This window comes from Bidens hawaiensis, unplaced genomic scaffold (genome assembly GCF_021521415.1).
Source record: "Bidens hawaiensis isolate Kalapana, Puna unplaced genomic scaffold, B.hawaiensis_p1.1 tig00001032_1, whole genome shotgun sequence".
NCBI lineage: Eukaryota > Viridiplantae > Streptophyta > Magnoliopsida > Asterales > Asteraceae > Bidens > Bidens hawaiensis.
In genome coordinates, this window is record NW_027491060.1 from 1,960,617 (window position 1) to 1,979,620 (window position 19,004).

The following is a 19,004-nucleotide window of genomic DNA, read 5'->3' on the forward strand; positions in this document are numbered from 1 at the left end:
AAGAGTACATACTTGCCTCTCTCCACTCTAACCGTACGTACGTGGATTGTGCAAACTCTTTCTATCTAGTTATCAAAACAACCACCACACGGTTCGTTCTCTCATTTTTCACGTAGATGAGATATTTGATGGATTGTTGTTACAACGTCTTTCATCTTGATCTACCTAAGACTTTGTATATGACTATATGTTACTCAAGTCCCGTATCGATAATCAACACACAAACTAAACGAATAACTCTCGTTTATATTAATCAGAAAATCTAACTCAAAAAACTGATTCCAACTCTCAAACCCTAACCCGGTTTGACTCTTGATGAACCCTAACTCGGTTACACCAAACTCACCTATCTAATGTCTAACCATTACCCGGTTTATATAGACTAACCCTAACTTGTTAGCCAAGACATTACCATATAAAATAAAACCTAATTATTGGGTTGGGCCTTACACTTGAGCCAAACAACAATTGACCCAATAGTTACTACAACCTTTTAACTTTGTTGACTTATGAGTCCTCATCATGTTTTCTCACCGATGTAGACCAGTTTGGTATTAGCGAAAACTTATTCACACTCCTCAAGTCATGTAGAGTCTACATGCATATCTTCTATTGGCCGGTGTGTTATATGTTGAAGCTAATTTGGTTCATCTCTCTTCTACGAACTCCCTAGCAGCATCCAAAACATCCTTCGGGGTTTCTTCTAACGGATTCTATACGATCCTAAATAATTATTATGTTTAGTATATATTATTTAAGTTTACATGTTATTTAGTTTTCTTACTATACTATAACTAAGTTTTCTTATTGTTTATTTTTTTCTATTTTTATGTCTTTTGTTTTTCTATAAATTTTAATCATTGTTTAAGAAAGAATTATTATTTTGGGTCTATTTTCTCTTCTTCTCTTGTGTTCTTGGGAGATTGAGAGTTGTCTCGAATAAACCGTAACAAGTTCATGCTGAACCCTCCCGGTCTAGGGCTGTAAACGAGCCGAGTCGAGCCGAGCCACAGTGTGCTCGAGCTCGAGCTCGAACTTAATCGAGCTGGCTCGAGCTCGGCTCGTTTTCTTTATCGAGCTGAAATTTCGAGCTCGAGCTCGGCTCGTTTAAAGCTCGAGCCGAGCTCGAGCTCGTCGAGCCAGTCTCCTTTAATTTTTTTTTGAATTTTTTTATTATTTTTTAATTTTTGAATTTCTTATTTTACAAATTTTGATATATAAAAGATAAAAAAATATAATTATAACATACATATTATAAAAAATTAATAATTAGAACTTTATATGTTTTATTTTGTTATTCTTTTATAAGGTTTTAGATATCGAGGTATATGTATAAGTATGATATTATTATATACAGATATTAAAATTTAAGGTTTAATCTAAACGAGCCAACGAGCCGAGCTAATGAGTCGAGCCAAAACCGAGCCACGAGCTGAGCTGGCCTTGGCTCGAGCTCGGCTCGTTCAGAAATCGAGCCGAGTCGAGCCGAGCTCATTTAGAATCGAGCTTTTTCGAGCCGAGCTTTTTTCGAGCTATTTTCGAGCGAGTTTCGAGCCACGAGCCGCGAGCTTTTGAACACCCCTATCCCGGTCCACTCTTCTATACTCATCTACTGCAATCAGTTTTAACGCATAATATCGTACTTTCATTATAATGAAAGTAAAACAATATTTCTTCAATGGCTCAAAAATAAAGTCTTAAAGTACCTTTCCCTGTGATCCTATGGCATCCAACTATAATACTTTCATTTGACGAATATTATGTTCCTTGAATCGTAGTTTAACTCCAGGACCTAAATGTTTAGTGTGTAATTTTTTTCTGATACCAAGTTATCATTCCCAAACAGTACTTAGACTATGTATAGTATAAATTTGGGCGAGAACACCGCCTCCCTGGGCAACCGGGGGGACTAGTTTTTGTCACCGGTTTGTTTGTAAATGTTATTATGTGTGAGATATATATATGTTATAAAACCACTACACCCCTAAAACAAAAATCTCTTATTTGCTGACTAGGCATCACATGACACAAATCACCTCATTTTGTAGCTCATACACTACACATAGCCTTAGGGCGTGACTTAGGCTGCATATACACATTTAAACACAAGTAGTACACAACGGAAGGTATAAAAAAAGAATACAGATATAAATCTTATTAACAACAGTTACAAATATAAATCTTATTACGACACTTTGCCTGATTTCGATAGATATGATGGTATTGTCATAACAAGGAAGGCTAACGGGAGTTCTTAATTTCCTTCATTCACCATCACATGTGTCTGTCCTACACACCTAGCTAGTCCGACCCATCCTTTCTCAATATTGTCGCAACCCTTCATTGGATATTCCATGGACGGCCACAACCAGTAGATGCTCTAAATAATTGCACTAGCAATAAATATTATTTAAAACAAAATAACCTAATCATTGATCAAAGAATTAAATATGAAATATAATGGGCCCAGGGATTGACCATTTTTTGCATTGTTGCAATTGTCGCATGCTAGCTAGAGGTCCACTCGTAGACGTCTTGTTCATCTCACATGATTTGTCTAGGATGTTCTGTAGAGGGTTGTGTGGTATGTAACGTCCAAGTCAGCAATGACTAGTTTTACATCATTACACACTCATTACTTTTTTAATATAAATACAAATATAAATATGAAGGCTAAATACATGATTGGCCAAGTCACCCCACTACACACAAGAGCCTTCAAAACACGACCCAACCGCCCCTGGCGTTTGAGCACGTTTTCCCCTTCAAAACGGTACCACTATGTGTGGTCTTAGAATTTATTACTATATGAAATGATTGAGAATGAGAACGGTGTCCACTTGGAAAATATTATGGTTGTGATTTTCAAATCTAGCTGTTCCTAAATAGTACTTTAGTATATACGAGTTAAGGTAAGATGATCTCATTGATTCCTCGGTGCTATTTGCTAAGACAATTAAAAATAATATGAGAAATAGAGTATTTTGACGTCAAACCTTAGGTTGTTAAACTAGTAAGTTTAAGCATGTGCCGACGAAAACCATCACTAGATAATCAAAGGATAAAGCCGAAAATATATCTTTAAAAAATAGTCTAAACTTGTTAAATACAACAAACAAATAAATAAAAGAAATAAAAATTGTATATATAGGTTTTATCATCGGGTCGGATAGTCGAAGTGCGTAATTATATTTGTTGATACAAGAATATACTTTATTTTGATTACAACTCCGAGATCAGAGACATCCTGGAATACCGAAATCGAAATTAGTAAAAACATAAACCAAATACCGTTCCAATTGTGGCGGTCAAAACCGGTTTGGTGCTAGTAGTGCAAGACTACCGGAAAATACCATAACTGACTCGTATCAAAACCAAAAACCATATAAATAAATACTGGTACAAGAATGTTGTTCGGTCGGTGCGCATCGGTATGATATCGTTTCTCGGTAAGAAACTAAAAGGTCATTTCCTAGTTACTAATTAAAAAATAATTTATTTTAAATGCAACTTCATCTTATTAAGAAGGTCTCGAGTTCATGTCCAAACATTTTTTTCATTTAATCCAAAAAGAAATCAGAGAAAAAACTTGTGAGAATGACAAAAAAAAATACTCGATTTTACATTTTAAAGAAAAAAGCATGTTTAATATCATAGAAACATGATCAAATACATTTTATCCTTAACATGAAAACGGTGAGAACCAATTTGTTGTTATGATTAGGTTTATTTTTGTAGGTGTTTGCTGCTATTTTTTGTTCGTATTTGCTAATTTTCGATTATGAGACGTTATAAGTATTTGCTTATTTATATTTTGTTGTTATTATTAGATGTTTTCTTTTGTTGTTATATGTATTTGCAGGTATATGCTGTTATTATTTTGTTCTTGATTTTGATTCTTTTGTTGTAGTTTTTATGTTATTTTCTTTGTTATTATAAGTCATTGTTTATGTAGATTGGTATTGTAGTTGGCATTGTTTCTTACGTTCACATTTTTAAATAAATTGGCATTATTTCCTACGTACTCATGTTAAGATCAAAATGTACATGAACTTTCCCCTAGTATCATATGGTTAGAAAAAAACATGAAAACTTAACCTTTGTTGCATCTTTTTCATAATTTATTTGTACGATTTTAAAACATTTGGAAACTTATGCTCCTTATAACGATTTTGCCATTCACAAAATCCAATTCAGAAACGCATAGGAAAAAAGAAATGATGATATTGTTACGTAACTCTTTGCTCACGTATAAAGTGAAACATGTAATAATTATTTAATCTTTCTGAATATAAGATAAGTTTGTGAAATCGTCTTTCAAACAAAGCATAAACATAAGATAAGGTATATCTTTTTAGAAAGACGGTACAAAACGTCAAAGAAATGATGTTTGGGTCTTTGTCTTATTTTCTTTAGGAAATGTAAAAAGCGACGCTCTTAACATCGGTTTGTCGAAGTTTTGTAATTTGTATGCATAATATAACTCATTAACTCCAAGTTTATAGAACCAGATAATAACAGTCTACAATGATATATATATATATAACCATTAACTCCAAGTTTCGAAAACCAGATAAAAATAGTCTACAATGATGATGATCGTAGACAATAAGATGCCAGACATAACGGGTTCTTAACCCCGAGTTCTCTTTATGTATCACATGCTTTTTTCGATGCTTGCATATACATCATTTCAACAATTTATGCATTTAGACTAATTAACCATTATATAAAATAGTCTTCTCATTTCACCTTCTTTTTTAAAAGAGAAACATATGCCCAAGTTATTCCAAATACAATGACATCATATTTGTTAATTTCTAGTTTCTACGTCAAGAATATAGAGTGTTTCGGTGTCGTATTTCCGGTTTATTTTTTATAATTTAAAATTAAGGGGAAAAAACTGCTCTTGCATGCATACTAAAACATGACCTTATACAAATAACGAGAAAAGAGTTTAACGAAACATTTATGAAAAAAAATATATGAAAAACTCCAGTCCCAAAAGATTTCAATATAGTCACTAAATCGAGAGGAAGTAAAAAAAACATACTAAAACAGATTACCTTAGACATAAATTTGAAAACAAAAACAAAGTAAAAAATCGTTTTAACAAATACGAAACAAAAATATTCACGCGATTTGAAGAAAAAAAATGGGTCAATCACCGACAAATAGTGAAACCACCAAATAAGTAATAAATGAAATAAAAATATTAAAATTTAAATCAAATTAATAGAAAACATTTCCACTCAAATACTAAGTCAAAAAGAAATGATTCACTGAGAAAATTGTACTATTAGCACCAATGTAATCCACCAAGGGTTTGATAATGTGATCATAAGACTCAAGGACAAAGACGTGCAACTACTCATGGTTTCTATGTTTTCATAAATAAATTAAAAGTTTTCGTCTACAAACTAGTTGTTTTAACCTCGTTTGTTACGGCGAGGTCGCGATCAAAACTGGTTGGGTAACACACTTAGATTTTGTTTAAAAAAACGCGGACTGAAGGTTACAGACTTAGGTCCCTTGGGTTGTAAACACAGTGTCAGACCAACTAGGCTATGCGCTAGTTTGGTTTTAGCACGAAACAAATTTCATTTATCATTATTCGTGTCTAGCGAAATCTCACCAATAACGAAACTATTGATAGGATATGAGAATGGTGGTATATAGATAAACCATGCTAAACAGAAAAATAGTTTAAACATATATGTAGACCCCGAGAATTCAAACACGGGTCCCTAGGGGTGTAAACACATCGTCTCAACGATTTATAAACTGATAGTTAAACTTTGTACCTCCATTATTGTCACACACGGCATCAGAGGCCTACCTGTGTGACCAATAGTTGGGTACCAGTTTTATCAATTTATAAAGTTTGGTTGCGCAGCAAAAAACGTTTAATAAAATATATTTTTTAATAACATAGGGAATTAAATACTCTTTTTCGTTTACAAAGTTAACTTGTTTAAAAAAAACAAGTTTACATAAGTTTCGTTTACAAAAATTAGCTGATCAATCAGTTATATTCCATGCATATGGATCTTCTATCTCCACTAGCATTTTCACTTCTATGTATTATTTTTGGTTACGTGGAAACATTTTTAAAAATATGCCAGCTAAATGCTGGTGAATAACGTTAACTCAATAAAGGTTTTCATAATTCATTATGACACAACATCAATAGCGTTCAACTATTCAGTGGGTCTCAATCCTATCTAATCGGAACTAAGCATATACACAGACCACTTCAGGGACAGTTACTTGTCCCATGGCCAGTATGACTGTAGTGTGCCCACTAGAGTACATATATGTTAGGATCTAGACACATGTGTATTTTAGTATGAGTATCTAGTCCTACCTAAACATAGATTTGAGCTAAGCCTTGTGCAAAGGCTGTCAGTTTGAACCTTGAGCCTACCCGGGTTTTCGTCCCACCGTGTGTTACGTCATAGAGTTTTGCTATTGTGATAGCACAACAACTTCCAAGTGGCAGTCAGCAGTATGGTTTCCCGTGGGAACGTCAACCCAAACTCTGAAGCCAGCATTATTCCAGTTTAGACAACATAGTCTCGTCAGAGTGAGACATCAGAGCTCTTCAAATTTGAAGCATGTTATAACTTAATTACAAGAAAATTGACGTTCTAAAGAAAATCTTAAACATAATTTAATTAGAAATTAATTCTACAGTAAATAAATGTTAAAGATGGATTCACTTAAAAAGAAATTTGTTGATCATAGAAGGAAATAAATGATCCCATCATCAAACCTAAATAAAATTAAAAAATATTTAAAAAAAAAACTATGACAACTAAGGTTCACATGTACTCTTTTCGGCTAAATATGGCCGTTGAATCAACTCTTTAAGCAAATGATAAGTTTGGACTAACAAACCACAAGACTATGTGTGGTGGTAACACATTGCGTCGGAAACCATTTTGAGCTCCATAATGTCCTCAAGGATAGTGTTTGGGACGCTATGGGGGTTATGGCGCTCCACTACACATTGCCTAGGAAGAATTAGGCCCCGTTTGTTTTTTTAGAGATTTAAGTCTGAATCTGAATACCACATCTGAATGTTAAGAGGTGGTTCAAATGTCTGAAATCTGAATCATTAAGAGGTGGAGGCCAGAGACGAACCTCTAGTCGTCGGAGATGGAGCCTAGTCTTTGGGTTAGAAGTTAATGGAGGCCGGAGACAAACGTATGTTTTTTTTGGGTTAAGAGGTTTTCAGACCCACTAAAAGCTCTTACTGGTTCAGATGCTATTAAGACGCTGAACCTCTTAATGCCAGAAAAAAAAACAAACAGCCCCACGTCTGATTACGTCTGACCGAATCAGACGTTTTCCTCTATTCAGAGAAAAGAGGCAAAAACAAACAGGGCCTTAGGCTTGGGCTGGTATCAGACCGTCGGTTTGAGCGACATGTTGTTTACTTGTTTTGTTTATATTACTAGCTAATTGATTACTCTCTTCAGTCTCGATCAAAACATGGTTTATGTTTTAGAGCACCGTCGTTATTTCAAACTCATTTGCAGAGATTTAGAATCCTGTACAACCAAGATTTTTGGTTTAACCACTCTATACATTTTTTAAAATTGTACAAAAAGAACTAATTCAATAGTTTTGCATTCACATAAACACGATCATCTTTATCTTTACATAATATAAACCACTAAATAAAAAACTTTAATGTGTTTTTATTTAAACGACCGACGAATACAAACTCATATATATGATGTAATCCAATGATAAAAGACGACCATATATACCCGGTAGAGTGAGTATCCAAACCTACCATCTCTTGTTACGGAAAACCCTCCACCCGAAAACGCTGTAAAAACTTGTAATAGGAAGGGTCAAAAGTATTCAACTCGTCTTCACCGTGTAGCTTGACAGTCACTAACCTACCATGGCGATTAGGTCGCTGCTCAGCCTTCTTCACCCGCTTATTCGGTACGCTTGTTTCTCTCAAACCCTGTATCTATATCTCAAATACTCTATACCCACAAAAACCCTTTTGCAGTTTACATCAAATTCGGCTCAATTTTCTTTGCGGCATTTCGTCGAACACCTTACCGGCATCTTCATTCCATGACACTGACCTCAAAAGCAAGCTGCTTTTCATGTATCCTCGACGAAGCGCCACCACTGTGCTTCAAAGTTGGGCCACCGAAGGCCGTAAAATCTCCATTTACGATCTTAGAGAGATTTCAAACCAATTAGTGCAACGACGTCGTTATAAGCATGCTCTTGAGGTTTGTTTTTACAATTGACTTAATTTTTTATTATTAAGTTTCAGTTAAGTGTGTGTTTAGAACTGCATTTGAAAGACTGATTATATGACTTTAGTTAATAAGTTTTTGTTCGTTTAATTAAACGAACGAACATGAACACACGTATTCTTTGTTCATTTATGTCCGTGAACGTTCCTTTGAGCTCACTTATGTTCTTTTATTTGCGTTCATTTATGTTAGTTCGATTGTATTTTTGTTTGTTTATGTGCCATTTAAATTTTAATAAATAAATTAATAGTGATATTTTAATAAATATAAGCATAAAAGGGGCCTGTTTGAACTATATATATATGTTTGTGTTCGCTTATGTTTGCTTAAGTTTTTATTTTTTTGTTTATGCTAGTGAACTGTTTGTTTGATTTAAACGAACGGACACGAACATGACAACATTCGTGTTCATTCGTTTACAGGCCTACTGATTATTATGATTTTGATACTAAGGATCAATTGCAATTTTTCTTGATTTTTTTAATTTTTTGATAGGTGATGAAGTGGATGGAGGGTCAGCATCGGTTCCAGATTTCGGAAACTGATCATGCTCTCAGGTTAGAATTAACAATCAAAGCTAGTACTTTACAAGAAGCCGAAGATTACTTCACAAGTTTACCAACCATTAGTTCACAAAAAGCTTCATATGTGCATCTTCTCAACTTATACGTTAAAGAAAAAGACATACTGAAAGCCGAATCGCTTATGACCAAAATGGAGAATTTAGGTGCCAATGTGACTCCTCATCCATTTAACTCAATGATGAAGCTTTACATTGCCACATCTAAGTTTGACCTAGTATTATCCACTATATCCCACATGAAACAATCCAAGATTCCAATAAACGTGCTTTCTTATAACCTTTGGATGACTGCGTGTAACGAGCTTCATGGTGTCAAATATGTAGAAGAAGTTTACAATGAAATGTTACATGACACGAATGTTAAAATCGGGTGGAGTACCCTTTGTACGTTGGCTAACATCTACAGGAAAGCGGGCCTTGTTGAGAAGGCGAATGTTGCTCTCAGCAACGCAGAGACTAAGCTATCGCCGTATAACCATTTTGGTTACTTTTTTCTAATTACAAGTTACACTAATTTAAGCAACAAAGAGGGCGTTCTTCGCATGTGGGAAGCTTGTAAAAGGGTGGACCGAAAGCTCACGTGTGCTAACTATATGTGTATTATGTCATGTTTAGTGAAAATTAAGGATGTTGAAGCAGCCGAGAGGGTTTTTGTGGAATGGGAGGGTCAGTGTGTGAGATACGACGTTAGAGTGAGTAATATTCTTCTTGGATGTTATGTTAGAGATGGTTTAATGGAAAAAGCCGAGGCGTTACATGCTCAAACCTTGGAGAAAGGGGGGTGCCCAAATTATAAGACATGGGAGATATTAATGGAGGGATATGTGAGAAATGGGAGTATGGAGAAAGCGGTTTTTGCAATGAAGAGCACGTTGAAGATGTTGGAGGGTTGTAACTGGAGGCCATCGCGTGTGCTTGTTGAGTTGGTTTTGGAGTATTTGGAGAAAAGTGGGAATTTGGAAGATGGGATGTGGTTTTTGGAGGGCTTTAGGGATTTGAATCTTGTGGATTTAAGCGTGTATCGGTTGATAATTAGGATTTGTGTAGCGAAAGGAGAATCGATTGGGGAGATTGTTAAAATGATGGAGGATGATGGGATTGAAATGGATGATGAAACTAGGGCCCTTGTTGAGGGTTCACATAGTGGTGCATTGGAATAGTTGGTTGGAAGAAAACAAGGCAAAGAGTTTGTATATTATCTTTCTCTTTTGCTGTTTGTGTTTTCTTACTTTTTGTTACAATGTTGTTTAGTTTTGTCTATTATGAAGGTTTTTTATGCTACATTCATAGTGTAGTACAATGATCCCACTCATATATTTTTTCGTAAGCACCAAAGTCAGAAAAAAAATTTAAAAACAATCATCCTTCACCTTATTTTTTTTACTTGAGCTATAGTGGTGTAGATGACCCAAGCTCTAGCTCGAGCTCGGTGCATTTAACATGAGTCTTTAGTAATTAAATCTGTATTCTTTTGTATTGTAAACTGCCTTTATTAACAAATGGTCTCTTTGGCAGGAAAGACAACCCGACCCAACCCATATTTGTTTGCGGGTTTTCAGTAATGAAACTGAGATGGTTCATTTGTTCATCTATGGGTGGTGCGCTTAACCAGCCCACGAGTCACGAGCCTAATTGTCAAAACACGCATTGAAGCTTAAGATCAGCTCGACTTCTTGAGTATAAAATGACTCATGTTTGTCTTTCTTGGTGTGATTTATGTATTTTTGTCTTTTGACTTATTATATGTTTTATAAGATAAAATGGGCTTATTTGTAATTTTAATTGAATCTATATACAAGCTTGACTTGTATTACATGTTCTAGTGTTTTTAAAATTTGTGGTATAACACTTTAGTAATTTAAACTACTTATATTTGGTTGATTTTCTATTAAACAAACTGATGTGTATGAAACGATAAGACTGTTTTCAATTTTGGAGTAGAACTGATAACTGATTTATAATTCGTTGGTATCATATTCGTTGTTATTTGATCACGATTTTCTTTAATAACATAGTTATTAAAAGAAAGGGATTACTTTACTTCATTTAAATTTATTTGTAACCAATATTCATTGTTAATCTGGCTCCAGTGATATTGTTTTATGATGCATGATGACCATAAGAAATCTGTCAGATATACATGTAGTCAGTAGTTGCACTAAAAAGGATACTGATTCTTGCAGCCACAAGAGGCACTATAACTTGCAGATTGCTTGATACAACCATCTTCAAATTGAGTTCAAAATCTGCAGAAAACATGGACTATTAAAACTAAAATTAGGGCACTATAAACTGTTGACAATCAATCAATCACCCTGAAAAAAAATAGTGCTTCAGCATTAAAGAACGAGAAGATAATCAATTAAAAAGAGCATGTGTGGAAAGATCGAAAAAAAATATGATTGCGTGAGACAACGAATAGAGAGAAAGGATCGGAAAAAAATTTGAACCATTTCTCGATTTGTGCGTGTCATCCTTGCGCAGGGGCTATGCTAATCTTCTCTGTATCGTTCCAATTTTATCAGATGTCCCCGAAGGGACAATGCTTAGCGCTGACCTAGGCTATTTGAAGCAGCTCTAATTTTATCTCTGTTTCGATGGGATGAAATGAAACGACATGTTTCATTCTTCTAGTTCACTGTTTTAGTTTCTTTTATTTTTATTCTTATTTTACTTTGAAAAGCATAACTTAAATCCATCTATTAATTACCAGCAATGTTTAAACTCCAATTGAGAGTTATTCGATCATGTATTAAGTTTTATAAGTTTAACGTTTATTCACTCCATGGACAATCCAGGTTATTCGTCACTAAATATTAAAAAGAAAATGCTTAATAAATGTAACTTATGGACTAAAACCAATACGACAACATCACATGACCATCTATGTAGTTAACTCCAGATAGTATTCAATAGTGTGTAAAAGAGATAAGATGCCCTTTTTTTGTTGTGCATAAAACTTGTTTAGTTATACATACAGCAACGCCTACACGAAGCTCCTGCCTTGTGCATCGGAGCGCGTGGCGATTTCTAAAACCAATTCCAGTCTTAAAGCTGGCATTAGATGGAAGTTTTGGCCCAAGCAAAAGACCATCTACTCATGGTTGACCACTTTTTAGCACAAGTCTACAGCATTGACTTGTAAAATCTAAACATATAATATAATAGAAATCTCAATTTGATAATTGTTTTTAATCTTTTACATTTAAAGACACACTTTCATAAGTTCTAAGGTAGTATTCAACAAACTCTTTCAACCTCTTATCTTCACATCAACAAACTTGTTCCTCATCTTCTAGAAAACTTGGACCACAAGTAAACCAAGAAGAGACAAAACAAAGCAAACAAGACCACATGTAGAACATTGCTTGAACCAGACTGAATGATGCTCTTGTTTAGTTTCCTCATGTTGTTCTTCACTCCTGCTTGAGCTTTAATAAGGGTCATTTGCTGCAAATGCGAATCCGATTAGAAAACGAGCCTTAATTCTATACAGTAACTCCACATGACAATCAAGTTAACATATACCACTCGTGTCAAACCGCACGTGTTGAGTACATGTATCAATAACTATTGAGCTCTAATCACAAGAACAATTCATTGAGAAACTTGAGCTATTATGATAAAGTATTATTACGTGGAAATATATACATTATAGAAACAAGTTTAAGTTTATAAATAAAAAGAGTAAAGCCAGAAGTCATACCAGCTGATTAATAAACTCATTCTGAAATTTGGCCTCTGATTCGATTTCTGAGGCGACCTGTAATGCCACAATAAAGAAATTAATAAATGAGTTTACTTTGCTTTTGATTATTAACTTCGTTATTTTGTAAATGATAAATGATTTTACTATGCTGTTGTCCTTTAATACAATGCTTTATTCAACAATTATTTTGGTATATGTTTATGTAAACTTTCAATAACCACAAAATTTTAGATATAAAAGTAAGTGAATACGATTCAAGTATATAAAGTAACTTACATTCTTTAACTGTCTAACTTGCTTACGGAGGCCGCTGATCTCATCATCCAAGTCAGCATGCATTGGATCAATACGTAGTTGGATTTCATCAGAACCGGCCCCTTGTCTGGTGCTAAGCCCTTCTCTGTAAAAAAATTACATATCTTCAACATATCCAAAAGTATATTAAAACTCACAAAGTTTATTTGGTTAACAAGCAACATTATGGGCTTATGGTAACATCAGAAGTTTGAATGGTTAAGGCTTTGGCCAGAATCACCATATTGACATTTAAAACGTTATAATATTTTCACTATTTATTATAGACAAATGGGCTTTGCAGTTTGCAAACAAAAATTAGGCCTGTAAACAAGCTTAATGTTCAGTAAACTATTCGTGAACCGTTTGGCAGGAAGCGTGTCCATGTTTGTTTGTTTAAAAAAGTAATGTACATGAACGTTGGATTTGTGCTCGTTTATGTTTCATTAGTTTACGCTTTTTAAGTGTGTTCATTTATATATACATGAACGTTGGATGTAGTATAGTTTTATTATTTGTTCATCTATGTTCAGTTCCCGTTCGTGAACCGTTTGTTTTAACAGACATTCACAAACACATTCATTTTCTTAACGAGCGAACAAGAACAAGAAAACCCCAATCGTTTAATCATTCATGTTCAATCATTTGTTCAACTAAAGTTAAACGAACAAGCAAGCACGAGCATGCCCCGTTCGTGTATGTTTGGTTAAAGTTAAACGGACAAACATGCACATGCCATGTTCAGTTTGCTTACAAGCCTAACAAAAATCAACTAAAAATAATTACCTTGATCTATATGGATCAGCACCATAGTAACCGCCACCTCTGTTTGAACTAGACGCCATTGAACAATGAGATTTAAGAGCTTGTTAACTGAATAATCCTGAACAAATAATGGAGAAATATCAGCATGCTGAAATGATAATTGAGCTAAAGCAATGCGAATTGATAAGTTTGGGGATTCGCCGTAACTCAATTAGATTGTGAAATAATTAAGCGTAAGAAAGTTAAGTGATCATTTATCGTCTTATGTTTACCTATAAATAAGCTTTATACATGATTAATGATATATATAACCTATATGAACAACCTAAAAGGGTATACGTACAACATCCTATATACGAACCCTAGAAATCCATATATATAACGATTATCTCGTAAAATCGAAATTGCGTAAGCTAGGGTTCCAAAATTCATGAAACTGAATCATTATAAGCGGAATCTGATAGAAATTATGCAATTAACTGAACACGAGGATTGGATTGAATAAGTATTACCGATTGAAGGCGTAATGATTAGATCGGAGAAAAACAAGACGATCGGAATTTGATATCTGCTTCGATTGAACCTAGAGCTACCGATTCGATCAATGGGATCTCATTATTATATTATTATTTGTGCAAATGGAGGAGGAGGAGGAGGTTTCAGGGGTTTCGTTGATCCTTCCTTCGGGTATGTAATGTATGACAGTTAACGGACGCGGTTAAGTTAGAGCATTCACGTTCCATCCCCTGTAATTATGTGGGGTGGGGAGTTTACAAATTACAGGATGTGAGGGTGTGGGATCGCGAGCGTAAATTATAGGGTGGAGAGAGAAATGTAGTGATTTTTTTTAAATTTGGGGAAATATTTGAGGAATATTGTTTGCCTTTATTTATTTTTTAATATTTGTTGGATTGGTCGTAAGTAGAGGAGAGAGAAAACTGTAACGATAAAGGTATAAAAAATATTATTTAATTGAACAGGAGAGAGAAATGTAATGTTTTTTAGTGTTATTATAGAGATAGAGATGGGGAGTAGGATGAGAATACTTTTAAACTTAAAATGGATACCGAATATAAAAGTTAGGTGTAAATGAGTTGAGCGCGGTTTAAGCTTAAGCTCGACTCGTTTAATTTAAACAAGCTTGAGCTTCACTCATTTCGATATCTATTTTTGGCTTGAGCTTGACTCGTCTGTATATTTATTTCCACATACTGACCTAAGCTTGTTTATTATTTGTTGGTTATTTTAATTCTACACATAGCATATTACTAGACGGGTACCCGCGCGATGCAGCGGGTGTTTGAACCTGTTAATCACGTAACAAATATAAGTGTTTATGGTTCGGTTAAAACCTTGAAATCGTTTAAACCGGTCATTGGGTTGACTTCTTTTTTTCTTTTTCTTTTTTTACTTTCGGTTTTCAAAATTTTTAAAACGTAGGGAACGGTTGGTTCGCGGTTTATACTAGCAACCGGCCATAAGAAACCAGACCAGACTGTAAATATTGAATGCATTTTAATATTTTTTATTATTAATTATTAGATATGTTTTATAATATATATTAGATATAGTTAAAATTTAATTGAACATAATCTTTTTATTACAAATAACTTGGCTATACAACTTCAAATTAACCTAATTGCAGTATGATTCATTTTGTGATCTTTGTTGTTATTATTTCACGTTCTAGATCTTCCATTAATATTTACCATTTATGTGGCTAAAATTATCATTTTTTATTTATGATGCTCTCAACTATCATATTATGTTGGTGTTTAGTTAAAATTGATGGTACATTTAAATTAATAATTATTTTAAACTAAATTTTTTATTAAAGTTTAAACTGTGAAACCAAACTGGAACCAGACCGTTAGTAACGATCTGGTTTCAACTTTCCATGGTTGAATTTGGTTTTGGACGACAAAAAAATCAGTATTAATGGTTGGACTCACATGTTTAACTTAAAAACCATCAAAACCGACACTGAACACCCCCTACGTAGCATATTAATTTATTTAAAATGAAAAAAAATTATAACAATATCATATCCAAATTAAAGAGAATAAAATGCTCGTTTTTATTGTGTAATTTTTTTATAAAAATATTAACGTTTGAAAAGGCTATAGTCGTTTAAAAATCATGGGTGAGAAGTTAGTTTACAACTTAAATTAAAAACATAATATGGTTAAAGATGAGGGAACAAACTTGTAAGTTGAATGGATTGTGTTTAAAAGACAAGTTTACCCTTACTAACACATGTACCTCATGCTTTAAGTGTTGTAAATTACTTAAAGATGGGTGTCTTAATTTGCCATTGTTTGGTGTATTATATATAGTATAGATTAATAAAATTAACAACAACCAAATCTAGTAAATCCCACAAAAAGCGAGACTAACAAGCATTACCTCCATCAATGCGAATAGAGAGAACACTTTCATAAAATACACCCTCTTATAAAACATCAAAAAGAAAATAAAGATGAAGTTAGAAGAAAAAAAACTCAAGCCAAGTTTGATTATAACTTGAGATCGGGTCCAAGCTTGTTTAAGATAGCATCAATTTGAGCTTTTAACGAGCTAATCTTGAGTAGTTATCTTACAAAATATATTACAGAATAAAATGTAGCCATTTTTTTTCTCACAAAAATAATGATAATTAAAACCTCACACATGGTTGGTGTTACGCGTTTGTTGTTGCACAAAGTCAGAAATGATTAATAAAAACCTCACTGTAAATCATACATATAAGTTTTAAGCATGAGTGAGCTAAATGCATTCTTTTTAATAAGTCAATATCACACATGGTTGTTAAGCTCATCCCTAAAGATCTTCAAACGGTTGTAATGCACCGTCAAAAATTGGCTTTGTTGCTTGCAGTCAATACAACTCAAGAAATACAAAACATAAAATTTATATGAATAAGCAGAAATCCATGGTCAACACAAACATAATAAGCTGCCATCAAAACTCTGTCGTAGGCTTCAACCTTATAAGCCTTTTGATTCTATCCTTGTCTGTGTTCTCCAACAACCCCTTCATAATAAATTCACAACATTAGTAAAAATATTAATATTTTGCCCACTTTTTTACTATTTATACCATTTATCATGTTGCATATAGGGGTCAAAAAATGTTTGACCATTTGAACAGTATAATTATTTGGTTATTCTAGCTTGGCCGTTTGCGGGAAATGGTTTTTTAATATATTTCAAAACCATTAATGTTAATTTGTATTAAGTTTCAGAAATGATGATGATTGTTCATGAATATTATTACATGTGTATACACCGACTATAAATGCATATTCTAAAAAAAAAACTAAATAATAAATGTAAACTGCCAGTCCAATTTACACAGCCAGTTCCGAGTTCTAAACCATGAACCGAACCGTATTAATCTCGAACCAACAAATTTGCTACAGTTTATTTTCAACGGTTTATGAGCACTCCTATATTCTAAAAGGGGGTAAGGGGCTTACCTTCCAGACAATCTCATCAAGACACAAGCATATCCGACCATACTTGTCCAAAAAAATGCGTTCGGTTGGAGGCTTCCCACAAACATCCTTTATGGCCGAGGTAACCACAAAGATCGCTTCTGACACTTAAAAAAAGCCACACAAACAATTAGAAAAACTAAGAAATAACTTTGACTGGCAAACCGACAGACAGACAATATTGATACCATGTTCGATGAAAATTGTAATTTTTGACTTGACGCACGATTTAAAGTAAAGCGTTGACTACTATTAGAAGATCTAAAAATTAAGATATGCTTACAAGCAAGTTCATCGTACTCGTCCTTGCCTACCAGATAAATGCTGACGTGTCCGAGCACAGTGTACACGATATATACAGACCTGAAAATGCAATGATATATCTAAATAAGAAAATTATATAATTAACCCTTAAATAGATACAAACCCTATTCTACGTATACAAAATTGCATTATATCTAGCACAAATAAATAGAATAATCCAAATTCATGAACAATAAGAAAGACATACTTGTGACATGCGACAAGAAGTTCTTCATTTTTGACACCTTTAAGGTTTTCTGCTCCAAGTTTGACTAAAAACGACCGCCAATGCAATCGTTCCTCACCAGGAACACCATTGAAACTGCAAATATAACACATGCATATGAACATATAAATGGATCAAGTGCATCAATAGTGATATCATTTAGACTAATTAAAAAGAAGCCTTTGTTCAACCCGCTGCCGCCCCGGGCACACCCATCGTCACCACCTCACCACAACCGTCGCCACCTCACCACAACCGCCGCCACCACTGTGGTGGGCACTTTTTTTTCTTTCTAAAACGACTCATTTTAACCCATGAACGGGGTGGGGTGGGTCCTTTTTTTCTTTTTTCTCTAAAATGACTCATTTTAACCCGATTCCATTCTGGCCAAACGCGTTTTGACCCTAACCAAACTGATAACTTTTTAAAACGACTTGTATTGACCCGAATTCATTTTGCTAAGAACCCGTGCTGACCCATAACCCGAACCCGCCCCATTTTACCAGGCCTATTAGGTAGACATGAGTTTTAGCGTTTTTTACGTTTATTTTAAACGTAAATTTCATAATTTAGAGAGGGTTTCATGGTACCGTTCAACAAGGATATTGCCCTCAGAGTTGGCGATCAGCACAGCCAGCAACATCTTCTTCTTGGCTTTTCTTTCTGCCTCCTTTATTTAAAGCTTCGACAAATAAATTACTTAATTTAGCTAACAGAGAGGACTCCAGTTGCTAAAATCAAAATTTTAACATATATGGAATTGCAGTTGACATGTAACAAACTAACAATTGAAGCAGGGTTTCTCAAAATCAATACTTGAATACACACACACACACTTGGTTTTTTAATTCTATATGGGCAGATTGTATGTTTTAATGTCAATTTTGAAGCTTACAACCTAAAATTAGTATTTAGCTATTTGATATTCAAGATTTAGATCTAAAATCTTTTTGTTAAATAATAAAAGTAAAACCTAAACCAGTTTGATGAGTATGCTTAAGACATGCTGCTAGCTTAATTCACTAAGTTTAGAGTGTAATTCAAACAAAGTGATTATGGATCTGGAAAGCCTGTATCGAATCGAATTGAATGATATAATCGAATTAGGGTTTAGAAGTACCTGAACGCGTGATGATGATCAACCAGACAGGATGGATCTAACGCAAAAGATGTTTATTGGAGTTAACAATTAGAAACAGTAAAAAAATAAAAAATAAAAAGAAGCTGCAGCAGCAGCAGTTATGCGTTAGTTTTGTATCCACGATAACCGAAATTAACAAAACTGAACAATTCATATTTTTATATATTTCTAGCTTTTAAATCTCTGTTAGACGGGT

The 19,004-nt window shown here is 34.0% G+C and overlaps 3 protein-coding genes and 1 non-coding gene across 4 annotated transcripts; 1 reads left to right on the top strand and 3 right to left on the bottom strand.

Annotated features, from left to right (window-relative positions):
* Window positions 1-7,855: 7,855 nt before the first annotated feature.
* On the top strand, window positions 7,856-10,066 carry LOC143554933 (pentatricopeptide repeat-containing protein At5g27460-like). Its single transcript, XM_077044595.1, has 3 exons — window positions 7,856-7,962; window positions 8,033-8,264; window positions 8,787-10,066. Exons 1-3 carry the CDS (start codon window positions 7,919-7,921, stop codon window positions 10,032-10,034), a joined length of 1,524 nt encoding a protein of 507 aa, XP_076900710.1. The 5' UTR covers window positions 7,856-7,918; the 3' UTR covers window positions 10,035-10,066.
* A 1,246-nt stretch (window positions 10,067-11,312) lies between these two features.
* On the bottom strand, window positions 11,313-11,415 carry LOC143556217 (U6 spliceosomal RNA). Its single transcript, XR_013139347.1, has one exon. It is a non-coding gene; the product is annotated as a U6 spliceosomal RNA (small nuclear RNA).
* Window positions 11,416-12,036: 621 nt separating this feature from the next.
* LOC143553236 (bet1-like protein At4g14600) lies at window positions 12,037-13,858 on the bottom strand. Its single transcript, XM_077043274.1, has 4 exons — window positions 13,664-13,858; window positions 12,860-12,983; window positions 12,581-12,637; window positions 12,037-12,324 (listed from the first exon to the last, which is right to left on the bottom strand). The coding sequence occupies exons 1-4, from the start codon at window positions 13,720-13,722 to the stop codon at window positions 12,163-12,165; spliced, it is 402 nt and encodes a 133-aa protein (XP_076899389.1). The 5' UTR covers window positions 13,723-13,858; the 3' UTR covers window positions 12,037-12,162.
* Window positions 13,859-16,446: 2,588 nt separating this feature from the next.
* On the bottom strand, window positions 16,447-18,337 carry LOC143553257 (uncharacterized). Its single transcript, XM_077043287.1, has 5 exons — window positions 18,258-18,337; window positions 17,650-17,763; window positions 17,422-17,501; window positions 17,121-17,245; window positions 16,447-16,675 (listed from the first exon to the last, which is right to left on the bottom strand). Exons 1-5 carry the CDS (start codon window positions 18,308-18,310, stop codon window positions 16,604-16,606), a joined length of 444 nt encoding a protein of 147 aa, XP_076899402.1. The 5' UTR covers window positions 18,311-18,337; the 3' UTR covers window positions 16,447-16,603.
* Between the last annotated feature and the right edge of the window lie 667 nt (window positions 18,338-19,004).